At 39.1% G+C, this 12,058-nt stretch overlaps 1 protein-coding gene across 13 annotated transcripts in view; it reads right to left on the bottom strand.

Annotated features, from left to right (window-relative positions):
- ARL15 (ARF like GTPase 15) overlaps positions 1 to 12,058 on the bottom strand; it is a 436,720-nt gene that overhangs the window by 227,120 nt on the left and 197,542 nt on the right. For 11 of the 13 annotated variants that reach the window (XM_078365506.1, XM_017969921.4, XM_035291576.3 and 8 more), the window contains one exon: positions 1,310 to 1,518. In XM_078365506.1, the coding sequence (XP_078221632.1) occupies positions 1,310 to 1,518 (209 nt within the window). Of the gene's footprint in view, positions 1 to 1,309; positions 1,519 to 12,058 lie in introns of those variants that run through there. The other 2 variants (XR_004739923.3, XR_008479723.2) reach the window with 2 other exon arrangements.

Genomic DNA, 12,058 nt, shown 5'->3' with positions numbered 1-12,058 from the left:
AGGTCTTGAAAGCACATCAGGAGATACCACCATTATAATGCTGAAGATCTTCACATTAATGACTTTCTGAATAGATTTTTATTGCTATTTTTTTACTTAATTACTTCATATCATAGATAAAGTATTTTTCAAACTATTCTTAAAAAGGTGCTACATAGTTAGGGCTGAATGAAGCAACTAACAAGAGACATGAGCTCTGTCTGTTGAATAATAGGTCCTTGCCTTTTTTTAACCACATTTCTAAAATTTAAATAAAAACTCTATACAGTTCTACTTAGGTGTTGAAACTTCAAAGTAAATTATCCAAATTAATCCTAATAACTTATCATAATAAATTGCACTATTCTCATTTTATAGGTGAGAAGCCAGGCACAGGAATAAGGCTTCCTGCCATGGGTCACACACTAAGTGTGAGGGAGGTCTGGAGTTAGAACATGTTATGTTCTTGGCTCCACATTTAGTTTTCAGACTGAAGGGCAAGATTGTTGTTCATATTAATCATCTTATTCCAAAATCACTTGAGGAAGCACACAATTTTTTGGAGAGGAGAAAACACATCCTGAAAGTTACAAGTATAAAGGAATATATCAAGAGTTCTGATATCACGGTACATAGGTTATGATTCACTATAATCTAAGTTTTAAAAACTATTCACATATCTCATTACTTTAGTACCATGAATCAGAAGCTCTGTAGGCTGAGACACTAATTATTTGCCGAAAATTAGTCTCATGCTTCTATAGGAGAGATATAAGCTAAGAAATAAAATTAATTGAGGAAGATAAACACTGGTTCCATGTTAAAATGTATTTGGTGGCATGGAATTTGCAAGACAAGACATCAGTTTTCAGCCTAGCAGATTACAGAATAGGATCCATTACTCCTAGTCAACACTGAACACTTCAGAGGTACAAGAACATGCTTTTTTGATGGCGAGTAATGCATGGAAATACCCACAATGTGTTCCTAGTAAAGCTGAAGAAGAGAATAAACTAAGTCCACAGGTTAAAACGATATTAAACAACCAGGCCTTTAGCCCCACAAAATAGTTGAAAAATATAACCAGAAATATCTTCTAACCTTTGCTAAATAGCTAGAAAGATATCTGTGCTCTCCAAATAGGGTAAGATATATAAACAAGCACTAAAAGATTGATACAGGTTTCTGCTTCCTACGAAAACTAAGGTTTCATGTTGAAAATAGCATAACCAGCATATTTCCAATTACATGCATTTTTCCAGGTTCCAATGTGGCAGCAAAAGTACAACAAGCAAGGGAGACAAAGAGTTGTCATGTTAATGAGACATACCTCTTGTACTGAGCGAGCTGCTGGCTTGTCTTGATGATTGGCCAATATTAAAAAGGGTAAAGTGCATAACTGTGGATGCTGAAGAGCTGAGTGCAGCTCATTTCTAGCAGCTTCTAAATCATCCTCTGAAGAGGCACTGTCTAATACAAATATTACCCCTTGAGATCCTTGGTAGTAGCGGCTCCAGTATTTCCGGATATTATCAGCCCCTGTCAAAAACAAAACAAATTCTCGTTTTAAAAAGAGCTTTCAGCAACTGAAAAATGTTCCCAACAGTAACCCCTACTGGAAACCAATGTATCTTTTAAAAATTAAGTGCTAAACTCTGTGGTATGGAGTAGAAAAGGAATTTAGGAAGGCAGAGATAACAGTGGATGGGAACAAAGAAGGCAGTAGAGCCAATAGGTGGATTTGGCCTTGAAGGAAGTTACAAAATCTAAGTCATTCTTAATGACTTTTATATAAAAATGTATGTGAGAGAAGCAGAATAAATACTTCCTAGACTTAAACTCAAAAGAATATTTTCAGACATTAATAGTCTCAAATGAACTACACTCTCTACAAACTGAGTCTAAACGTGGCTCAGAGAGCTGCATGACCTAGACGTCCACCAAGGATTCTTCCCAAACTATTAACATGAACTTCATGATACTTTCTTTTTAACAGAACTGCTTGCTATTCAGGACAGTCTTGTTTAATTTCACCTAGAGAGTTATTAGCACAATAGCCCTATGTGTCAAAGTGCTAAAGTTTGTGAAACACTAAAATCATGGCCTTTGATACATTTGTATGAATCTGTTTGGCTTTATAACTCATGAGGAAAAATAACAGAGGAGTGTGCGCTCATGGTCTCCATGAGATAAGATGTTTATTAAAAAAAAACACACACGGAGAGGCCGGGCATGGTGGCTCATACCTGTAATCTCAGCACTTTGGGAGGCCAAGGCAGGTGGATCACCTGAGTTCAGGAGTTCAAGACTGGCTGGCCAACATGGTAAAACCTCATCTCTACTAAAAATACAAAAATCAGCTGGGATTGGTGGCGGGTGCCTGTAATCCCAGCTACTTGAGAGGCTAAGGCTGAGGCAGAAGAATTGCTTGAACCCAAGAGGCGAAGGATGCAGTGAGGCAAGATCATGCCACTGCACTGCAGCCTGGGTGACAGAATAAGGCTCCATCTCAAAAAACAAAAAAACAAAGAAACAAACAAAACACATGGAGACTCTCATCAGCCAAGGTATGCCATGATGTCCTGTCTCATTTCTTTCTGTATTACCATCATACAGCACAACATCTAACTCAAAGTTCAATACAGGAATGAGAAAAATTGAATACATGAGGGAATAAAATTACATACTAATTAAGCTTTACAGATTTGAGACTAGAACAAACTCTAGAGATTCTTTAGTCCAACTCTCTGAGGAAACGGAAGCAGAGAGAGGTAAGTGTCATGTGTCTAGTAAATAAAAAACTGGGATTTGCATGAGTCAGTAGACAACCTGCCCAGGGAAGGTGCAGGCACTTCCCTTTACATCATGGTGAATGCTTTCATCACTTTCATTCAAGAACAGGATGAGCAATATGTATGCGTGGGGAGGAAAGAGGTGCTACTGGTTACATAACAACAATTAGATTTCAAGGAATTTCACCAATTGATTGCATATGATCAAGTTCTAACCAGTTAATAACTGTATGTTAGTCATTCACTGAACATCCAGTTCTTATGTTTGACATATTGTGTTAAGTGTAGGGAAACAGCAGCGACTGGAGTTGGTGTGCCAGAGCTGGCAAAGGACACCTGTTTGCTTTGTGTTCAGTGACATCTTGTTGGTAGCTTCAAATCAACCAGGTTGAGAGTAATGTCACTATGGAAATCAGCAAATCCTACATCTCGAGTCTTTTCCATACCCAGAGAGCCAACACACCACTGATCACACTGAATAGCTCATATTTTCTGGGAGAAATAGAAAACTCTAAGATTATAATAGAGTATGATAAAGTACTGTCATAGAGGTATTAATTAGTCCTCTGGGAGCAAGACATAGATACGCATTTTACCCAAAGTGTGGCAATTCTTTTTTAATTTCATTTTTAAAATTTGAGATGGGTTCTCACTATGTTGCTCCAGGCTAGATTCAAGACTCAAGTGATTCTTCTGCTTCACCTCTTGAGTAGCTGGGACTAAAGGTACATGCCACTGTGCCCAGGAGGCAAATCTCTTGAAAGAATAACATCAGTAGCCAAACAGCTCCCATTTATTAAGCACTTCCTATCTTCTAGGTACTGTTTTAAGAAGAAAAGCTCATATAATTTTTACAATAATCTAAGGAGAGAAGTATAATTGACTAAGGCTTTGAAACTAATTTTCAGTTCTTAAAATCTATGATTTCACTACTATACTATATGAAAATAACTAGGTATATATTTAATAAGAGGATCAAGGACATTTGATGTTAAATATGTGAAGACATGTGATAGGAACAGAGTTGATGTTTATCATGCAGGGTCCAACCAAGAAATCAAAACAAAAATAAAGAAATTTAAGCCAGAGATTATTTAACACAGAGAGTTAGTTGCTTAAGTGATGGTGGAACTAAGAAAACAGCAGGGGTACTGAGATAAGCAAAATCTCAGGTCAGATTCCCTAGACACAGAGCTTGAGGTGGCATTTCTAGTATACCTGATTTAGAGGAAGTGCTGTCAGGAGAAACTAGAAGTGAAAGAAGTAAGCTAGAATGGAAGGAAACTAGGCAAAGATATTGTTTCAGAAATCTAGCTTCAGCTTGACGCCATGAGGAACTCTAGAGCATGGATTGAACCACAGAAGTTGTCTAGTCCAAAGGCAAGGGGGCTGGGCTATAACACCCTTGTATAGTCATTGGCTATGAGCCACCCCTGGGGAACAGGAGGGGGTTGGGGCCTGATCTCTTATCTCCCAAACATATTTGGTTGGGGCAATTACTGTCAGCCAAGGGCAGGCCTCTGGAGAAGGGTACAGGTGTGGGTCATTAGCAGCCAATACCCACAGCAGCTGGGAGATGGATGCACTGACCCAGCAAAGGAGATCTGGGTAGGATACCAACAGCATCTGCTAAAAGCTACATCCAGACACTATCCATATGCTCGAGAACCATCCATAAGCTGGAGGGACAAAAGAGGAGGCAGCGATACCCGGTGGTAAGTGTTTAAAATGACACAAATAGTGTGCATGTGTATCTGTACACAAGCTTATTATAAATTTCACTGACATAAAGGATGTGCAGCACACAGTTTTCATAATAAACTAAATGCAGTATGCTGTTCTGTAAATTCCACCTAGTGAACTAACGCTCACAGAATGCTTTGTTGAGTTTGTATCCATAGCCAACTAATGGCTGCAACTGACCAACTAGTGTAGTTCTGACAGGAAAGGTGGCTGCTCTAAGTGTTTTACATATATTAAATCATTTACCCATGACAGTCGAATGAGGTAAATACCGTTAACACTCCCATTTTATCAATAGGGAAACCAAAACACAAAAAGATTATGTAACTTGTCCAAGGTTACACACTTAATAAATACATTTAGGTCTAATGTGATTGAAATAGAGATCATGGACTAAAAAGGCAATGAGGCTAAATAAAGAACTATATTACCACATAAGCTAGGAGAAAAGAAATGGAACCCTACTGGAACAAAAGGTAAGTAAATGCCTACATACATTAATGGAGGCATGTCCAAAAACATTTCCCAACCAGTTAATTCAATGGATAGTTATTAAGTACCCATTTCATCCATACAAGTCTCTGAACTAGGACCTAAAGAGATATTTAGAAAGCCATTATTCCTCTTAGCTGAAACCATCAAATCCTATAAAGTAATACTAATTACAGTAAGGCCTGCAAACATAGCAGGCAGAGCAAATATGTCCACACATCAGATGGTGTCCAGGGAGTCAAGTATAAAGAGAATAATTTGGTTGCATGTTTTAATAGAGCTTGTCCCTTGGAAACACACAGGACACCTGGAAATTCAACTCCTGCAGTCAACTCTTTCAAAGAGAAACTATATTTTCATATGCCACATTTGGGAGTACATATGTTGCCTGAAAATAGTGAGACAAAATGACAATAAGTTCAATGACAATCTTGGTAGACCAAAAAAACCCAAAAAGAAAAACCATAACTTTAAAAAATGTCCCTTATATGACATAATGTATGAATAACATATTAATAGTGAAAAGACTCTTTCTTTAATCTCTTGCTACAGTCATGTGCCCAATCTTAGGATTCCTAACTTTCATCATCAACACTGAGCTTGGAATTCTAAATTCCCATGTTGTCTTCTGCACATGGCTTTAGTCAGCAGCAACCTAACCCATACTGGGGCCAGGGCACTTCACCAGCAACAGGGTGAAGAGTGGAATATGGTTGCTCAGTCCAGTTTAGTGGCCATGGTTTAGTCACCAGATTAAAATAAGAAATGGCTGTGCCATCAACCCAGCTGCTAGATGCTTTGAGGAGTGAGCCTAACTGGGAAGGTTAGGAACAACTGTCTGATGCCCACATTCTCAAACCCCAAACCAAATACAAAAGAAGTAACTGACACAGGAAGTGACACCTTATAGCAGGCTAAGGCCACTCTTAGTCTAGTATCTGAAAGTGTCATGCTTGTGACACTTAAATTACAATCGCAACTTAATATGGTTAAATATCAAACTCAAACCTGGTCTATGGTTTGTATATTTAGATTAAAAAGCAAATGGGTAGTCCTAACAGTAGAGGGACTGGGTGAAAGGTGTCGCCAAATGTTCTAGTCCACTGTTCCCTCACTACAAGTTGTAATAAACACTGGGGAATCTAAGAGCTAATCAGGAGGGCCAACCAGGAGAGTCTGGCTCAAGGTATAAGAGCAGAGGGAGAAGACAGGAGCATAACAAGTCTTCATTGTGTAAATTCATTTCTGTGACATGCTACAGATGTTAACAACATCCTCTCATGATTCATTAATACATCCATCCAACTGATATTTACTGAGCACCTGGCACCATCCTAGGTGCTGAGAAAACAGCAGGAAACAAAACAAAGAGTTGGAAACAAAACAAAACTTTCAGTCTTTATACTGCTCAGAGTAAAGCCAGCCTATCATTATAGAGGTTAAAAATGCCAGGCACGGTGGCTCACGCCTGTAATCCCAGCACTTCAAGAGGCCAAGGCAGGTGGATCATGAGGTCAAGACCATCCTGGCAAACATGGTGAAACCTTGTATCTACTAAAAATACAAAAATTAGCCAGGCGTGGTGGCGCACGCCTGTAATCCCAGCTACTTGGGAGGCTGAGGCAGGAGAATCGCTTGAACCTGGGAGGCAGAGGTTTCAGTGAGCCAAGATCGTGCCACTGCACCCCAGCCTGGGCATCAGGGTGAGATTCTGTGTCAAAAACAAAAGAAGGGCAGGTACTCATCTGGCCAACTTCCTTTTAATTTTTTAAGACTGTGGTAAGAGGATGGAAAGAGTAGACCAGCTGAGTGTCTCGTCCTGACTCTTCTGCCACCACAGCGTGGCCAGCAGCAGTCTTGGTTGGCCTGTGGCAAAGTCCTAACAAAGGGTTGCAGAGAACCTCTGAAAAAGACTTAGGTCCTTAATAAAAAGAGATGCCCAAAGAGAACCACCTCTCTTACAGTTTTAGATTTCATTGAGTGATAAGCTTAATCTCTGAACAGCATCAGCCTTCTAGCAACCTTGAAGGAGACATATCTACACACTGAGGATGTGAGATAGGAAGACAGAAAAAGCCTGGGGCCTGCAGCACATCCCTGAGCAACAGAACCAACCACCCACATTGTGAGGAGACCTTACTATGTGAGCACCATAAATACCTATTACTTAAGCCAATTTTAGGAGAATTTGCAACCAAAAAATATCAAGTTTCCTCGTGTTAAATTAAAAGGCTTTGAAGAAGTTCCTTAAAAGAGTAGTTCTTTGAAAGACATAACCAATGAGTTTAAAAATAGGGATATTCAGGAATCAATAATAAAAACAGGTACTCAAAGTTGTCTCTATGGAACATCTGATCCCTAGACCACTGCTGTCCAGTTGAAATTTTTGCAATCATGAAAATATTCTACATCTGTGCTTTCCAATATGGTGGTCACTGAGCACTTGAAATGTGGCTAGTGTCATTGTGAATAAACTGAATTGTTTGATTCATCTATTTGAAGTTAAAACACCACATTGGACAGTGCTGCTCTAGATATTTTCATAAGTGACCTCTGACATGAGATCGCTAGAAACCATTAAGACAGGAGCAGTTACAGAGATCTCATCCTGTCTCTGAAAGGCAGAGCACAGAGCCTTGCTGGTATAGGAGGGGCTGCTGTCGCCCCCATCCAATGGTGATTTCCCAGAGGGCAGCTGCTGAAGGACTCTGCAACAGGCCAACCAAGACTGCTGCTGGCCACGCTGTGGTGGCAGAAGAGTCAGGATGAGACACTCAGCTGATATCCTCTTTCCATCCTCTTACTACAGTCTTAAAAAATTAAAAGGAAGTAAGAATAAATTCCTTCTGGAAAACTCAATGGGACCAGAGACCCATAAACAAGCCAATTTTAGATAATTCAAATTGTAAACAGGTATTCAAATCTTAGTGAACACTGTAGGCTTAGAACACAGGTCATCTCAGCAGTATCATTAATACTTTAAGAGGAAGGCTTTCCAGCATGGGAGATGGAAAGGGGAAGGAAGAGAAAAGCAATAATTTTAAATTCTTTTTAAACTCCTCCCATCTACAAAACCTCAGTCTTTTAGGTTGGTGATTCTTTGGACTTTTTTTTCATCTTTTAAACAGACTCAATCTGTTTTTTTTTTTTTTTTTTTTTTTAAACAAACAACTAAGAATTCAGGCAGGACTAAGACATACATATCTAAACTCACACTTTTATCATGGACTTCTGCACCCATACAACAAAACAAGCCAAAATATAGGAAAGTAAGTTAAGCTCCTCCACTAAATAGTCAATACAAAGTATAAAAATATAAAGATTTAAAGTCAGGTTCTCTAAAGGGAGATGTTATTTCCTGTTTCACTTTTCAAACAGTCAAAAAACAAAGAGTCAAAAAGACAGTGGTTACTGTTGAGCTGCAGAAAACCAAAGTCCCCAGACTGCAGTGAGATCTACTGTGAATATCTACATTGGAAATAAAAGATGATCAACACATATCATCACCCACCCCACCACACCTACATACCACATTGCATCTAACCTTGTTAGGTGTTTATATTCATCATCTCATTTCACCCTTTAGGCTTTATTATCCTCATTTAATGGAAGAAGAAATTGAGAGAGAGAGAGGACAAGCATTTTGCTTGAAGTCCAGCAAATAAGTGGTAGATTAAGGATTCAAACTCTGGACTATCTGACTCCAAAGACCACGTGTTCTTTTACACTACATGGTGCTGCTTCCCGGAGAATGTGAAAGGCTCCAGCGAAACAGGAATAGACAGAATGTTCTATTCAAATGAGCATGCATGTTTAAGAGCCACAGGCTGCAGAGAATGGTTAAGACGGCTATTGTATGTAGAGAAGGGTAAAACAAGGCATCCAATGGGTTGGGGGGCAGCAAAGCATAAGCTTGGAGGAAATTAGGAACAGGTGGCTTATGGGTGGGGCACAGTGAAGAGAATGAGTGTGAAACAGAAAATCTGAGTTAGTGACAAGTAAATGGCTAGTGTGAAAACAGAATATGGATGGCTTTGTAAGTCAGGCAGAGTGTCTAGACTGGATTCAGCAATTAATAATTATTATAGAGCCCTGAGGAAAATACCTAGGGTGGTCTTCTGCTGCTTAAGGATCCCGTCTCCCACTCACTGCCTGTTAATACTATGGTGAACAATGCCAACCACCCTGCACTTCCTCCAGGTCCAAACTGCCAAGCACAAATACTCCACACACTTCTGTATGTATGGCTAACTGTATAGCCTAAAAGATTCATTTAGTAAGGTATTTCCATATTTATCAGACAACTCCCATAAGAAAATGTTGTGAGAAAAGAAGAAAAAAAGGTTCTTCCTTCCCCCAATGGCTAGAAGATAGTCAGCAAAGAAATCTTATTTCATTTTATTTTTAATTCCCCCAGTATAAACAGTTTGAGAGGTGACTACAAGAAACACCAGGGGCAGAGTTGGACGTAAAACAGTGAAAGAGATAATAATGCACAAAAGAAGGGTTTATCAAGTCAGAGACCGTGAGTTTAATCCTGCTGGAACGCTGGGAGCTATAGCACAGAACAGATGCTAAGGGGGAAGGGGTTGGGTCTTAGCCACCTCTCCTGACTCTGCCCCATTGCCTATCAGTGGTGGCTTGGGGGCTGTTGAGGAAGGCAGGCTTTAATTTCCCAGCACTTCTGGTTTGCCCAAAGCACCCAGGCAAAGCAAACTGAAGTAGTCAGAGACCCCAACTCTCATCCCCAAGGCACAGGCTATACCCCCAGAAATGGCGTTATGGCTGGGACACCAATAGGGCCTCCCTCAGCTACCCTTAAAGAAGAGCATTTAAGTGTCACTTTAAGCCATTTGACTAGCTGGTGGCTCTAAAGCAGAGAGCACAAAAAATACAATCCTTATTAATGGAAGTAAAAACTAAGACTTGGTTTATGTAACAACCATATACTTAGCAGAAGACGGCCAGTAAGTCTGCCAACATTAAGCAGCGGTTCTCAAAAGGTAAGTCTTCAAGACCCTTTTGGAAGGCATAGGAGAACAAAACTATGTTCATAATTACACTAAGACATTATTTGCTGTTTTCACTTACGATATAAAAGCAATGGTGAGTAAAGGTGACTCAGCACTCACAGAGGTACTAGTAACAAGTAGTCACCGTATTCTTGATTACCACATATTTGCAGGGAGAGAAAAAGCCAGTTTCACCTGAGAATTCCCTTAATGCAGCATAAAGGTTATTAGTTTTATTAAATTTGCTCTTAAACACACCTTTTAAAATATTCTATGTGACTAAATGGGAAGTGAGCAAAATACAGTGTTGCTACATACCAAAGTAGACAGCTGATTGGACAAGAAGCACCTATACAACTGTTTGAATTGTAAGCCACTTTTTTTTTTTTACACACAACTCCATTTTTACTTGAAATTTCAACTGACAAGTTATGATTATTCAGATTTGAGTATTTGATAGACATTTTCCCAAAACTAGATGTGTAAGCCTGTCATTTCAAGGAAAACAAATGATAGTATTTGTTGTCAGTGATACAATTTGTTTCCAAGCAAAAGCTAGAATCTTAGAAAACTTGTTTCAGCTAAGTTTTGAGTGAGCTTGACAGCTTTTTAATGATGAGACTGGTGCTGATATCAACAGACAGATATTCATAAAGTAATCTGTAAACATTTAGAAGCTTTACACTACTTAGTGAACCAATATTTTCCAAATGACCAATGGCATGATGTTACAAAACCATGCATAGATAAAAAATAACATTCAAATACGAGAGAGATCAATGCAAGTTAATTAAGTATGAAAAGTTCCCTGATAAGGTTTTCAGATTCTGCATTACAACTGATGTTTAAGAAACCACGTGTTGAAGAATTTCAGTGTAGCATCAAAGAAGACAGTCAACAGTTACCTAAAAAGATTATTAAAACATGCCTCCCTTTTTGAATTATCTATGTGAGACTAGACATTCTTCATGTACTTCAACCCAAACACATACAACAGCAGATTAAAAGTAGAAGCAGATGTGAGAATCCAGCCCTCTTCTATTAAACTAGATTGAAAAGATTATCCAATCTTCTCACTATTTTTTGTTTTTAAAATTGTTGATTTTTATAAAATGTTTTTTATATTAATATGTTACGAGTTTATTATTCTTTTATAAAAATTTCTAACATGGCTTTTATTTCTGACATGGCACATACTGATACATGTAAGCCACATAAACAAATCCCTTTGGGGGCCTAATTTTTATAAAAGTGAAGGGGCCTCAGATCCCAGAGAGGTTTCAGAGCTATAGATACTCATTGTCTTTAATATGAGAAAGAGACATTTAAGATCTACAAAATTTAGGCATAAATTTAGAATTATTTTCTAGCAGGAATAAAAGTCTTACTTTAAACCCTCTTTATTCTAACCTTGGCTGACTCAGGTCCAAGATAGAAGAGCTGGAGTTTCGAGGACAATCTCAAACTAAGAGTCTACCCAGGAAGCATCCTAATCTCTTTGGTACCATTATATCAGAATTCTAATCCAGTGACCGCACACTTTAAGGCCTAGAAAGATGACTGAATTCTGGATGGCTTTGTGACTCAAAATAAAAATTTACATCATTATCTTACATGTCAATTCCTATTGAGGACCAGGCCTGCATTCTGACATCGGCCCCTCCTTTATGTTCTCACTCTGGTTCATATGCTCAACACCTTCCAGCTGGATCAGTAGGATGGCCTTCCAACTGGTCTTTGCACAGCTCCAGTTAAATTACTCATACTTGTTGCTATGGCTTGAATGCCCCTTCCAAAATTAAGACATGGAATCTTGAAGAGGTGATTAAGTTGGCCGGGTGCAGTGGCTCACACCTGTAATTCCAGCACTTTGGGAGGCCGAGGTGGGTGGATCACAAGGTCAAGAGATCAAGACCATTCTGGCCAACGTGGTAAAACCTCGTCTCTACTAAAAATACGAAAATTAGCTGGGCAGGTTGGCACACGCCTGTAGTACCAGCTACTTGGGAGGCTGAAAACAACAGAATCGCTTGAACCCAG

The sequence above is a fragment of the Callithrix jacchus genome, chromosome 2 (assembly GCF_049354715.1).
Source record: "Callithrix jacchus isolate 240 chromosome 2, calJac240_pri, whole genome shotgun sequence".
Classification (NCBI taxonomy): Eukaryota; Metazoa; Chordata; class Mammalia; order Primates; family Cebidae; genus Callithrix; species Callithrix jacchus.
The sequence above is the reverse complement of the archived record's forward strand: the minus strand, read 5'-3'. Positions and strand labels throughout refer to the sequence as shown.